This window comes from Scyliorhinus canicula, chromosome 18 (assembly GCF_902713615.1).
Source record: "Scyliorhinus canicula chromosome 18, sScyCan1.1, whole genome shotgun sequence".
NCBI classification, from domain to species: Eukaryota; Metazoa; Chordata; class Chondrichthyes; order Carcharhiniformes; family Scyliorhinidae; genus Scyliorhinus; species Scyliorhinus canicula.
In genome coordinates, this window is record NC_052163.1 from 1891733 (window position 1) to 1906068 (window position 14336).

The window sequence follows — 14336 nt, forward strand, 5'->3', positions numbered from 1 at the left end:
CCCTCGGTTCCTCTCGAGCATCAATCTCCTCACCCGCGGGGACTTTCCCACCCACACAAATCCCACAATCATTTTATTGACCTTCTTGAAAAAAGACCGCGGAATGAAAATGGGGAGACACCGGAATACGAACATAAATCTCTGGAGGATCGTCATTTTAACCGTCTGCAGTCTCCCCACTACTGTCAGTGGGAGCGCATCCCACATCCGGAACTTGACCCTCATTTGCTCCACCAACCGAAATAAATTCAACTTGTGCAACTGGCCCCAGACCCACGCCACCTGTCGCAAACAGCAGTGGGGAGAGGGAGCACCCTTCCTTGTCCCTCGGTACAGTCTAAAATAGTCAGACGTCGTCCTATTCGTCCTTACACTAGCCTCCGGAGCCTGGTACAACAGTCTGACCCAGTCGATAAAGCCCTCCCCGAACCCAAATTGTCTCAGCACCTCCCATAGATAGCCCCACTCAACCCGATCAAAAGCTTTCTCGCCATCCAATGCCACAACTACCTCTGCCTCCCTACTCTCCGGGGGCATCATGATCACATTCAGCAACCTTCTTAGGTTGGCCACCAACTGCCTGCCCTTGACAAACCCAGTTTGCACCTGCTCATTTTCATCGACATTCTGTCCTGAACAACATTGTCCAAAAACAGTGTTAGATTTCCATATACAAAGGAAGCTACAGAGGTGTGAGCTGGCTAAACTAGATTGAGGAACTTCATTAAAAGGCATGATGGTGGGTAAGCAATGGCTAATATAGAAGGAATTAATGTATGCATTGCAACTGTAATACATTTCTTTCTGGCACAAAATCACAAGAAAAGTGGCCCAACCATGGATTACAAACAACATTAAGCACAGTATTTGAGCCAAAGGGGAGTCATTTAAAGTTGCTAAAGAAAAATAGCAGAGCTGAGGATTGGGAAAAGTTCTGTATTCAGCAAAGGAGGACAAAGAGATTGATTGATTAAGACGGGAAAAATAAACTTCCAAGTAACATAAAAGTAGCTTAAGTGGGAAAGTATTTCTGTAAGTATATAAAAGGAAAAGGGTTAGTGAAGCACAGCCTGAAACAGGAGAATTTATAATGGAGAACAAGGAAATGGCAGAGCAATTAAACAACTACTTTAGTTCTGTCTTCATGGAGGAAAACACAAATAACTTCCCAGAAATGTAAAGGAATCAAGGGTCTAGTGAGAAGGAGGAATTGATGGAAATTAGTATGACTGGAAAAATCGTGTCGGAGAAATTAATGGGACTGAAAGCCGATAAATCCCCGGGGCTGATAATCGACATCCCAGGGTAGTAAAGGAGGGGGCCATGGAAATGGTGGATATGTTGGTTGTCAACTTACAAAATTCTGAAAGGTGAGGGGGGAGGTGGGGTGCAATCAAATGTAACCCCGCTATTTATAAAAAGAGGGAGGGAGAGAAAAACCAGGGAATTAGCCCAACATCAGTAGTCGTCAAAAAACTAGATTCTATTATTATAATAATAATGATGTGGAGATGCCGGCGTTGGACTGGGGTGAGCACAGTAAGAAGTCTTACAACACCAGGTTAAAGTCCAACAGGTTTGTTTCAAACACAAGCTTTCGGAGCACGGCTCCTTCTTCAGGTGAATGGAAAGGCTTGTTCCAGAAATGTTTATATAGACACAGTCAGAGATGCCCCGGAATGCGAGCACCTGCAGGCAATCAAATCATCAAAGATGCAGAGAGAGAGGTAACTCCAGGTTAAAGAGGTGTGAATTGTCCCAAGCCAGTTCAGTCGGTAGGCCTCTGCAAGTCCAGGCTTGTTGGTGGGGGCCGAATGTAATGCGACATGAATCCCAGATCCCGGTTGAGTCCGCATTCATGCGTGCGGAACTTAGCTATAAGTTTTTGCTCAGCAATTTTGCGTTGTCGCGTCTCCTGAAGGCCTCCTTGTAGAATGCTGACCCGGAGATCAGAGGCTGAATGTCCTTGACTGCTGAAGTGTTCCCCAACTGGAAGGGAACAGTCCTGCCTGTTGATAGTCGCACGATGCCCGTTTATTCGTTGTCGCAGTGTCTGCATGGTCTCGCCAATGTACCACGCTTCGGGACATCCTTTCCTGCAGCGTATGAGGTAGACTACATTGGTCGAGTCGCACGAGTATGCGCCGCGTACCTGGTGGGTGGTGTTTCCACGTGTAATGGTGGTGTCCATGTCGATGATCTGGCATGTCTTGCAGAGATTACCCTGGCAGGGTTTTGTGGTGTTGTGGTTGCTGTTCTGAAGGCTGGGTAATTTGCTGCAAACAATGGTTTGTTTGAGGTTGCGCGGTTGTTTGAAGGCCAGTAGTGGGGGTGTGGGGATGACCTTGGCAAGATGTCCATCCTCGCTGATGATGTGTTGGAGGCTGCGAAGAAGATGTCGTAGTTTCTCCGCCCCAGGAAAGTACTGGACGACGAAGGGTACTCTGTCAGTGGTGTCCCGTGTTTGTCTTCTGAGGAGGTCGGTGCGGTTTTTTGCTGTGGCGCGGTGGAACTGTCGATCAATGAGTCGAGCGCCATATCCCGTTCGTACGAGGGCATCTTTCAGCATCTGTAGGTGTCTGTTGCGCTCCTCCTTGTCTGAGCAGATCCTGTGTATACGGAGGGCTTGTCCATAGGGGATGGCTTCTTTAATGTGTTTCGGGTGAAAGCTGGAGAAGTGGAGCATCGTAAGATTATCTGTGGGCTTGCGGTAAAGCGAGGTGCTGAGGTGACCGTCCTTGATGGAGACGAGTGTGTCCAAGAATGGAACTGAATTTGGAGAATAGTCCATGGTGAGTTTGATGGTGGGATGGAACTTATTGATGTCATCGTGTAGTCGTTTCAGTGATGTCTCGCCGTGGGTCCAAAGGAAAAAAATGTCATCGATGTATCTGGTGTATAGCATCGGTTGAAAGTCCTGTGTGGTGAGGAAGTCCTGTTCAAACTTGTGCATGAAGATGTTGGCATATTGAGGTGCAAATTTGGTCCCCATGGCTGTTCCGTGCGTCTGGATGAAGAATTTGTTGTCGAAGGTGAAGACGTTGTGGTCTAGAATGAAACGGATGAGTTGCAGAATTGCGTCTGGAGATTGGCAGTTGTCGGTGTTGAGGACTGAGGCTGTTGCAGCAATGCCGTCGTCATGGGGGATGCTGGTGTAGAGTGCCGAGACATCCATTGTGACGAGGAATGTTCCTGGTTCAACTGGTCCATGGGTGGTGAGTTTCTGTAGGAAGTCCGTCGTGTCGCGACAGAAGCTGGGTGTACCTTGTACGATGGGTTTCAAGATGCCCTCGATGTGGCCAGAGAGGTTCTCACACAGGGTCCCATTGCCTGAAACGATAGGACGGCCTGGTGTGTTGGCCTTGTGTATTTTCGGGAGGCAGTAGAGATCTCCAATGCGGGGATTACGTGGGATGAGAGCACGTAGGGTGTTCTGAAGGTCTGGATCTAAGGTCTTGATCAGTCTGCTGAGTTGGCGGATGTGTTCCTTGGTTGGATCTGCGGGTAACTGCCTGTAGTGTTCCTGGTTGTCGAGTTGTCGGTATACTTCTTTGCAGTAGTCTGTTCTGTTCAGTATGACGGTGGCCCCTCCTTTGTCTGCTGGTTTGATGACGATGTTGCGGTTGGTCTTGAGAGTGCGGATGGCGTTGCGTTGTGCTTGGGTGACGTTTGAGGCTGCCTTGTGATTGCGAGTGATGAATCTGGCATTGACACGACTTCTGACGGCTTGAGCATACATGTCGAGTCTAGGGCAGCGGCCTTCCGGAGGGGTCCAATTTGACTCTTTCCTTTTCGGTTGCTGCACTGCAGATCTCGCGGTCTGCTGTTCCGGTTCATTGGTCGTGTCCCTGGGTTCGCTGTCGGCCTCTTGGGGTCTGTGGAAGAATTCCCGGAGCCTCATTCGCCTGATGAATTCCTCCGTATCTGCCGCGAGACTGATGGGGTCCATTTTGGTGGTGGTGCAGAAATTGAGCCCTCTGCTGAGGACTTCGATTTCGTCTGGTTGAAGGGTGTAGTCTGACAAGTTGACAATGGATTTCCCTGTATTGTTTTCGACTGTTGTACCGGGAGAAGCTTGATTGCTGCTGGTGGTGATGCCAAGTTTCTCAAGCTTCCTGTTCTTGGTGTGCATGTAGGTGGCATAGTATTGCTGTCTCATCTGTTTGGCGGTGTTCCGCAGCTGGTCTGCTGTGTCCTGAGCGCAAGTTGAGAATATGGCCTCTCTCTTGGTTTCCAGGTTGCGTTGACTGCTGTAGAGTTGGTGTACGAGGTGTTTGAGGAGTGTGACAGAGGTGCGGTGGCAGAGTCTTTCAGCGTAGTCTGTGTTGTAAGTCGACTTGAGTGGGTTTTTGATCTGTAGTCCTTTCGGGATCTTGTCTGCTTTTTTGCATCTTTGTAGAAACTGAATGTCAGTGTCTATATGCGCGATCTTCCTGGAGATCCTCTCCACTTTGAGCCGGCAGTTTGCGGTGTCAATGGTAGCCATGATGTGGAGATGCCGGCGTTGGACTGGGGTGAGCACAGTAAGAAGTCTTACAACACCAGGTTAAAGTCCAACAGGTTTGTTTCAAACACAAGCTTTCGGAGCACGGCTCCTTCTTCAGGTGAATGGAAAGGCTTGTTCCAGAAATGTTTATATAGACACAGTCAGAGATGCCCCGGAATGCGAGCACCTGCAGGCAATCAAATCATCAAAGATGCAGAGAGAGAGGTAACTCCAGGTTAAAGAGGTGTGAATTGTCCCAAGCCAGTTCAGTCGGTAGGCCTCTGCAAGTCCAGGCTTGTTGGTGGGGGCCGAATGTAATGCGACATGAATCCCAGATCCCGGTTGAGTCCGCATTCATGCGTGCGGAACTTAGCTATAAGTTTTTGCTCAGCAATTTTGCGTTGTCGCGTCTCCTGAAGGCCTCCTTGTAGAATGCTGACCCGGAGATCAGAGGCTGAATGTCCTTGACTGCTGAAGTGTTCCCCAACTGGAAGGGAACAGTCCTGCCTGTTGATAGTCGCACGATGCCCGTTTATTCGTTGTCGCAGTGTCTGCATGGTCTCGCCAATGTACCACGCTTCGGGACATCCTTTCCTGCAGCGTATGAGGTAGACTACATTGGTCGAGTCGCACGAGTATGCGCCGCGTACCTGGTGGGTGGTGTTTCCACGTGTAATGGTGGTGTCCATGTCGATGATCTGGCATGTCTTGCAGAGATTACCCTGGCAGGGTTTTGTGGTGTTGTGGTTGCTGTTCTGAAGGCTGGGTAATTTGCTGCAAACAATGGTTTGTTTGAGGTTGCGCGGTTGTTTGAAGGCCAGTAGTGGGGGTGTGGGGATGACCTTGGCAAGATGTCCATCCTCGCTGATGATGTGTTGGAGGCTGCGAAGAAGATGTCGTAGTTTCTCCGCCCCAGGAAAGTACTGGACGACGAAGGGTACTCTGTCAGTGGTGTCCCGTGTTTGTCTTCTGAGGAGGTCGGTGCGGTTTTTTGCTGTGGCGCGGTGGAACTGTCGATCAATGAGTCGAGCGCCATATCCCGTTCGTACGAGGGCATCTTTCAGCATCTGTAGGTGTCTGTTGCGCTCCTCCTTGTCTGAGCAGATCCTGTGTATACGGAGGGCTTGTCCATAGGGGATGGCTTCTTTAATGTGTTTCGGGTGAAAGCTGGAGAAGTGGAGCATCGTAAGATTATCTGTGGGCTTGCGGTAAAGCGAGGTGCTGAGGTGACCGTCCTTGATGGAGACGAGTGTGTCCAAGAATGGAACTGAATTTGGAGAATAGTCCATGGTGAGTTTGATGGTGGGATGGAACTTATTGATGTCATCGTGTAGTCGTTTCAGTGATGTCTCGCCGTGGGTCCAAAGGAAAAAAATGTCATCGATGTATCTGGTGTATAGCATCGGTTGAAAGTCCTGTGTGGTGAGGAAGTCCTGTTCAAACTTGTGCATGAAGATGTTGGCATATTGAGGTGCAATTTGGTCCCCATGGCTGTTCCGTGCGTCTGGATGAAGAATTTGTTGTCGAAGGTGAAGACGTTGTGGTCTAGAATGAAACGGATGAGTTGCAGAATTGCGTCTGGAGATTGGCAGTTGTCGGTGTTGAGGACTGAGGCTGTTGCAGCAATGCCGTCGTCATGGGGGATGCTGGTGTAGAGTGCCGAGACATCCATTGTGACGAGGAATGTTCCTGGTTCAACTGGTCCATGGGTGGTGAGTTTCTGTAGGAAGTCCGTCGTGTCGCGACAGAAGCTGGGTGTACCTTGTACGATGGGTTTCAAGATGCCCTCGATGTGGCCAGAGAGGTTCTCACACAGGGTCCCATTGCCTGAAACGATAGGACGGCCTGGTGTGTTGGCCTTGTGTATTTTCGGGAGGCAGTAGAGATCTCCAATGCGGGGATTACGTGGGATGAGAGCACGTAGGGTGTTCTGAAGGTCTGGATCTAAGGTCTTGATCAGTCTGCTGAGTTGGCGGATGTGTTCCTTGGTTGGATCTGCGGGTAACTGCCTGTAGTGTTCCTGGTTGTCGAGTTGTCGGTATACTTCTTTGCAGTAGTCTGTTCTGTTCAGTATGACGGTGGCCCCTCCTTTGTCTGCTGGTTTGATGACGATGTTGCGGTTGGTCTTGAGAGTGCGGATGGCGTTGCGTTGTGCTTGGGTGACGTTTGAGGCTGCCTTGTGATTGCGAGTGATGAATCTGGCATTGACACGACTTCTGACGGCTTGAGCATACATGTCGAGTCTAGGGCAGCGGCCTTCCGGAGGGGTCCAATTTGACTCTTTCCTTTTCGGTTGCTGCACTGCAGATCTCGCGGTCTGCTGTTCCGGTTCATTGGTCGTGTCCCTGGGTTCGCTGTCGGCCTCTTGGGGTCTGTGGAAGAATTCCCGGAGCCTCATTCGCCTGATGAATTCCTCCGTATCTGCCGCGAGACTGATGGGGTCCAGTTGGGGAACACTTCAGCAGTCAAGGACATTCAGCCTCTGATCTCCGGGTCAGCATTCTACAAGGAGGCCTTCAGGAGACGCGACAACGCAAAATTGCTGAGCAAAAACTTATAGCTAAGTTCCGCACGCATGAATGCGGACTCAACCGGGATCTGGGATTCATGTCGCATTACATTCGGCCCCCACCAACAAGCCTGGACTTGCAGAGGCCTACCGACTGAACTGGCTTGGGACAATTCACACCTCTTTAACCTGGAGTTACCTCTCTCTCTGCATCTTTGATGATTTGATTGCCTGCAGGTGCTCGCATTCCGGGGCATCTCTGACTGTGTCTATATAAACATTTCTGGAACAAGCCTTTCCATTCACCTGAAGAAGGAGCCGTGCTCCGAAAGCTTGTGTTTGAAACAAACCTGTTGGACTTTAACCTGGTGTTGTAAGACTTCTTACTATAATAATAATAACCTTTATTGTCACAAGGAGGCTTACATTAACACTGCAATGAAGTTACTGTGCAAAGCCCCTAGTCGCCACATTCCGGCATCTGTTCGGGTCACAGAGGGAGAATTCAGAATGTCCAATTCACCTAACAAGTATGTCTTTCGGGGCTTGTGGGAGGAAACCGGAGCACCCAGAGGAAACCCACGCAGACACGGGGAGAACACAAAGAGATTCCTGGGATGGCAGGATTGTCGTACAAGGAGAAATTAGGTCGACTGTGCCGATATTCACTGGAATTAAAATGAGAGGGGATCTCATTGAAATGTCTAAAAGTCTTGCAGGGCTGGGCAGACTGGGTGCAGGAATGTTGTTTCCTCTGCCTGGGGGTCTAGGACAATGGTCACAGTCTCAGGATACGGGGTAAGAGACCCAGGGTAATGCTGTGGGGACCTGGGTTTGAATCCCACCACGGCAGATTGTGACATTTGAATCCAGTAATACCTGGAACCAAGTCTAATGATGACGATGAAACCATTGTCGATTGTCATAAAAACTCATCATTAATGTTTCTTACGGAAGGTAATCTGCCATCCTCACTTGGCTTGCATGTGACTCCAGACCTGCAGCAATGTGGTTGACTCTGAAATGTCCTCTGAAATGGGCCAGTGGGTCATTCAGTTCAAGGCAGCCAGGATGACCAATAAATGCTGGTCCAGCCAGCGGACGTTCACCTCCCAGGAAGGAATAGAGCATTTTTAAAAACCTGGTGGAGTTGCAGGTAGCGAGGAGGACTGTCAGAGAGTACAACAAAATATAGATAGATTGGAGAGTTGGGCAGAGAAATGGCAGATGGAGTTCAATCCAGGCAAATGCGAGGTGATGCATTTTGGAAGATCAAATTCAAGAGCGGACTATATGGTCAATGGAAGGGTCTTGGGGAAAATTGATGTGCAGAGAGATCTGGGAGTTCAGGCCCATTGTACCCTGAAGGTGGCAACGCAGGTCGATAGAGTGGTCAAGAGGCATACAGCATGCTTGCCTTCATCGGACGGGGTATTGAGTAAAAGAGTCGGCAGGTCATGTTACAGTTGTATAGGACTTTGGTTCGGCCACATTTGGAATACTGCGTGCAGTTCTGGTCGCCACATTACCAGAAGGATGTGGATGCTTTAGAGAGGGTGCAGAGGAGGTTCACCAGGATGTTGCCTGGTATGGAGGGTGCTAGCTATGAAGAAAGGTTGAGTAGATTAGGATTGTTTTCGTTGGAAAGACAGAGGTTGAGGGGGGACCTGATTGAGGTCTACAAAATTATGAGAGGTATGGACAGGGTGGATAGCAACAAGCTTTTTCCAAGAGTGGGGGTGTCAATTACAAGGGGTCACAATTTCAAGGTGAGAGGGGGAAAGTTTAAGAGAGATGTGCGTGGAAAGTTTTTTACGCAGAGGGTGGTGGGTGCCTGGAATGCTTTACAGCGGAGGTGGTAGAGGCGGGTACGATAGCATCATTTAAGAGGCATCTAGACAGGTATATGAACGGGCGGGAACAGAGGGAAGTAGACCTTGGAAAATAGGAGACAGGTTTAGATAAAGGATCTGGATCGGCGCAGGCTGGGAGGGACGAAGGGCCTGTTCCTGTGCTGTAATTTTCTTTGTCTTTGTTCTTAGATGTGTACAACCATTCCAGACCCTTCAAGATCACTGCTCCATTCTGCCTCCTTGCACATCCTAAATATTTAGTTGCTCCACCATTGGTTACCGTGCCGCGTTGCCAGGGCCTGAAGCTCCGGAATTCCACCTCCAACTCTCTCCACTCTCTCCTCCTTTAAGATGCTTCTTAAAACCTACCTCTTTGACCTGACCTAACATCTCTTTATGTGGACGAGGGCCATATTGTGTTTGACAATGCTCCTAGGAATTATTTTGAGACAGGTTATTTTACGTGAAAAATGATGTTTTAATGCAAGTTGTTTGTACAGACCATTAATTGGGCTGGTCGGTCAGCAGGTCAGTTTGGATGCTGCTAGCAAGGAGGTGCATGTGAGCTGCCAGGATAAACAGACAGTTAAAAACGTCTTTCTCTTGTCTCCGGAGATCAGGAATGTGTATGTAGCAGCCCAGGATCCTGTCCATGTTTCAAGGTTGGGTTGCTGATCTGTCGCTCAGCCATATCTCTGTGAAGGAGGTCACTGAGCCTGGCTGGACATCACTCTAGTTACACTGATCCAGTTCAGGGGAGGGTCAGACCCTCTCAGCACGAAGGGCCAATTTAATGGTGAATATTCAGCTATTTGAAATCAGTCTTGGTAGGAATCGACTGTAGTTGGGTAATGTTCAGTGTGTGCCTACTCAAGTCTGCAAACAATCACACACTCTCTCCCTCTCTCTCTATCACACTATCCACAGAATGGCAATGCAGGGTTACAAGCACCCCCTGGAGGACAAAGATCTCTGGTCATTAAACAAAGACGACCGGTCGGATGTTGTGGTGCCGAAATTACTTGAAGAGTGGGAAAAAGAGAAGCTGAAAGCAAGAAGGTAACAATAACCCCACCACATCACCCCCACTCTTACTGCCAACAAGTGGCATAAAGGTAGAATATCAGATACCCGGGAGTGAGTTACAGACTGGAATATAATCGAGGGGTTCGGGATGGTTTATATATAGAATAACAGATACCCGGGAGTGAGTTACAGACTGGAATCTAATCGAGGGGTTCGGGATGGTTTATATATAGAATAACAGATACCCGGGAGTGAGTTACAGACTGGAATCTAATCGAGGGGTTCGGGATGGTTTATATATAGAATAACAGATACCCGGGAGTGAGTTACAGACTGGAATCTAATCGATGGGGGGTCAGGGTGGTTTATATATAGAATAACAGATACCCGGGAGTGAGTTACAGACTGGAATCTAATCGAAGGGTTTGGGGTGGTTTATATACAGAATTACAGATACCCGGGAGTGAGTTACAGACTGGAATCTAATCGAGGGGTTTGGGGTGGTTTATATATAGAATAACAGATACCCGGGAGTGAGTTACAGACTGGAATCTAATCGAGGGGTTCGGGATGGTTTATATAAAGAATAACAGATACCAGGGAGTGAGTTACAGACTGGAATCTAATCGAGGGGTTCAGGGTGGTTTATATAAAGAATAACAGATACCTGGGAGTGAGTTACAGACTGGGATCTAATCGAGAGGTTCGGGATGGTTTATATAAAGAATAACAGATACCCGGGAGTGAGTTACAGACTGGAATCTAATCGAGGGGTTCGGGATGGTTTATATAAAGAATAACAGATACCCGGGAGTGAGTTACAGACTGGAATCTAATCGAGGTGGTCAGGGTGGCTTATATATAGAATACCAGATACCCGGGAGTGAGTTACAGACTGGAATCTAATCGAGGGGTTCGGGGTGGTTTATATATAGAATAACAGATACCCGAGAGTGAGTTACAGATTGGAATCTAATCGAGGGGTTCGGGGTGGTTTATATGTAGAATAACAGATGCACGAGAGTGAGTTACAGACTGGAATCTAATCGAGGGGTTCGGGATGGTTTATATACAGAATTACAGATACCCGGGAGTGAGTTACAGACTGGAACCTAATCGAGGGGTTCGGGGTGGTTTATATATAGAATAACAGATACCCGGGAGTGAGTTACAGGCTGGAATCTAATCGAGGGGTTTGGGATGGTTTATATATAGAATAACAGATACCCGGGAGTGAGTTACAGACTGGAATCTAATTGAGGGGGTCAGGGTGGTTTATATATAGAATAACAGATACCCGGGAGTGAGTTACAGACTGGAATCTAATCGAGGGGTTCGGGATGGTTTATATATAGAATAACAGATACCCGGGAGTGAGTTACAGACTGGAATCTAATCGATGGGGGGTCAGGGTGGTTTATATATAGAATAACAGATACCCGGGAGTGAGTTACAGACTGGAATCTAATCGAAGGGTTTGGGGTGGTTTATATACAGAATTACAGATACCCGGGAGTGAGTTACAGACTGGAATCTAATCGAGGGGTTTGGGGTGGTTTATATATAGAATAACAGATACCCGGGAGTGAGTTACAGACTGGAATCTAATCGAGGGGTTCGGGATGGTTTATATAAAGAATAACAGATACCAGGGAGTGAGTTACAGACTGGAATCTAATCGAGGGGTTCAGGGTGGTTTATATAAAGAATAACAGATACCTGGGAGTGAGTTACAGACTGGGATCTAATCGAGAGGTTCGGGATGGTTTATATAAAGAATAACAGATACCCGGGAGTGAGTTACAGACTGGAATCTAATCGAGGGGTTCGGGATGGTTTATATAAAGAATAACAGATACCCGGGAGTGAGTTACAGACTGGAATCTAATCGAGGTGGTCAGGGTGGCTTATATATAGAATACCAGATACCCGGGAGTGAGTTACAGACTGGAATCTAATCGAGGGGTTCGGGGTGGTTTATATATAGAATAACAGATACCCGAGAGTGAGTTACAGACTGGAATCTAATCGAGGGGTTCGGGGTGGTTTATATGTAGAATAACAGATGCACGAGAGTGAGTTACAGACTGGAATCTAATCGAGGGGTTCGGGATGGTTTATATACAGAATTACAGATACCCGGGAGTGAGTTACAGACTGGAACCTAATCGAGGGGTTCGGGGTGGTTTATATATAGAATAACAGATACCCGGGAGTGAGTTACAGGCTGGAATCTAATCGAGGGGTTTGGGATGGTTTATATATAGAATAACAGATACCCGGGAGTGAGTTACAGACTGGAATCTAATTGAGGGGGTCAGGGTGGTTTATATATAGAATAACAGATACCCGGGAGTGAGTTACAGACTGGAATCTAATTGAGGTGGTCAGGGTGGCTTATATATAGAATACCAGATACCCAGCAGTGAGTTACAGACTGGAATCTAATCGAGGGGTTCGGGATGGTTTATATATAGAATAACACATGCCCGGGAGTGAGTTACAGACTGGAATCTAATCGAGGGGTTCGGGGTGGTTTATATAAAGAATAACAGATACCCGGGAGTAAGTTACAGACTGGAATCTAATCGAGGGGTACGGGATGGTTTATATATAGAATAACAGATACCTGGGAGTGAGTTACAGACTGGAATCTAATCGAGGGGTTCGGGGTGGTTTATATATAGAATAAGAGATACCCGGGAGTGAGTTACAGACTGGAATCTAATTGAGGGGTTCGGGGTGGTTTATATATAGAATAACAGATACCCGGGAGTGAGTTACAGACTGGAATCTAATCGAGGGGTTCGGGGTGGTTTATATATAGAATAACAGATACCCGGGAGTGAGTTACAGACTGGAATCTAATTGAGGGGTTCGAGGTGGTTTATATATAGAATAACAGATACCCGGGAGTGAGTTACAGACTGGAATCTAATCGAGGGGTTCGGGATGGTTTATATATAGAATAACAGATACCCGGGAGTGAGTTACAGACTGGAATCTAATCGAGGGGTTCCGGGGTATGGATACCCGGGAGAGAGTTATAGACTGGAGTCTAATCTAGGGATTGTGCATGGTTGATGATTTGTGATTTGATGTTGACCAGCAGTGAGTAATTACATGTTTTATGTCTCCCCTTTACCAGGAAACAGGAGGTGTTTTATACTAAATGCCCATCAAGCCCATATGACATCAAGGAGGGGGAACCTGATGAAGCTGAGGTGATGTTTCACAACAAGGAGGACCAGAAGCAGCCTTCGTTCCTCATCGCTCTGTGCAAAACCTTTGGGCCGTACTTCCTTTTGGGATCGGCACTGAAGCTATGCCAGGACTTGTTGTCTTTCGTCAATCCCCAACTTCTCAAGTACGAAGTTTATATAGTGAAGGGAGTTTGTTAAATGTCCTTCAGATTGTAAATTCTCCTAAGACCCTGCCTAAAAGACAGGGTTCAATTTTAACCTGCTTCCCCACCCCACCCCCAACAGTAAACTGCGGGGTTCAGCCCAGAGTACATTTCAACCCCATCATGTTACATTTGGGGTGTAAAGCGGATGCCAGACCCCAACTTCTGTTTTTCATTGAGTGAAGAGGTTGACAAAGGAACTCGGTTGCCTTTAGCTTCAAATAAGTATTGTCTATGTAACGGGAAGGCGAGCTGATTGCTCCTGTTCTGCAGTTGCCAATTCTGCTTCAGTTCCTGACGCACTCCTGTTTTTTTTCACTTCCAGCATGTTGATTTCCTTCATTAATAACCCAGAAGCTAAGACCTGGTGGGGTTACAGCATCTCAATCTTGATGTTCTTATCTGCTGCCGTGCAAACTATCATCCTGCATCAGCACTTCCAATATTGCTTTGTAACTGGCATGCGACTCCGGACTGCAATTGTTGGAGCCATATACCGCAAGGTGAGAGAGCCACAGCTTGCTTATGTGTTGCAATGATTATTTTGCTGGGCTAATAATCCAGAGAACAGAATTCAAGTTCCATATTGACCAGTTTACAATTTTAAACTCGAGCTGAGGAATAAGGAAATAAGAAGGTGGAAAAAATGAATCTGTGGACCTATCAGAAAAATCCAGTGGGGCCCACGAATAACCTCTAGTGACTTCTACTCAACTCAGCAGATGATGCACAGGGTTAGCAAGGGACCAGGCTTTTGCCCCAGTACTTAACATCCTGTTGACAGATTACCTGGTCATTATCACATTGCTGTTGTGGGATCTTGCTATGCATAGATTGGCCATCATGTTTTCTAAAATCTTTTCAATGTATGTCATTGACTGTAAAGTGCTTTGGAAGGTTCTTTGGTCATGAAAGGTGCTGTATAATTGCAAGTCTTTTTATCTTTTTAATTGCTTCAGTGAGTGTTGATGCCTGTAGAACCCCTCGATACAGAGTGTGATGTTTGATGGGTGTTTTTGAGACTGGAAAGCTGTTTTCAGTTGAGTTTCAGAGGGC

The 14336-nt window shown here is 47.4% G+C and overlaps 1 protein-coding gene across 7 annotated transcripts in view; it reads left to right on the plus strand.

Moving 5' to 3' along the window:
* The window catches only part of abcc3 (ATP-binding cassette, sub-family C (CFTR/MRP), member 3), a 183552-nt gene that overhangs the window by 75540 nt on the left and 93676 nt on the right, over positions 1–14336 (plus strand). For all 7 annotated transcript variants that reach the window (XR_005457913.1, XM_038776532.1, XM_038776531.1 and 4 more), the window contains exons 7-9: positions 9776–9907; positions 13023–13241; positions 13606–13783. Coding sequence is in view for 6 of the 7 variants with exons in the window: in XM_038776532.1 (XP_038632460.1) it covers positions 9776–9907; positions 13023–13241; positions 13606–13783 (529 nt within the window). In the remaining variant the exon portion in view is untranslated. The remainder of the gene's footprint in view (positions 1–9775; positions 9908–13022; positions 13242–13605; positions 13784–14336) is intronic.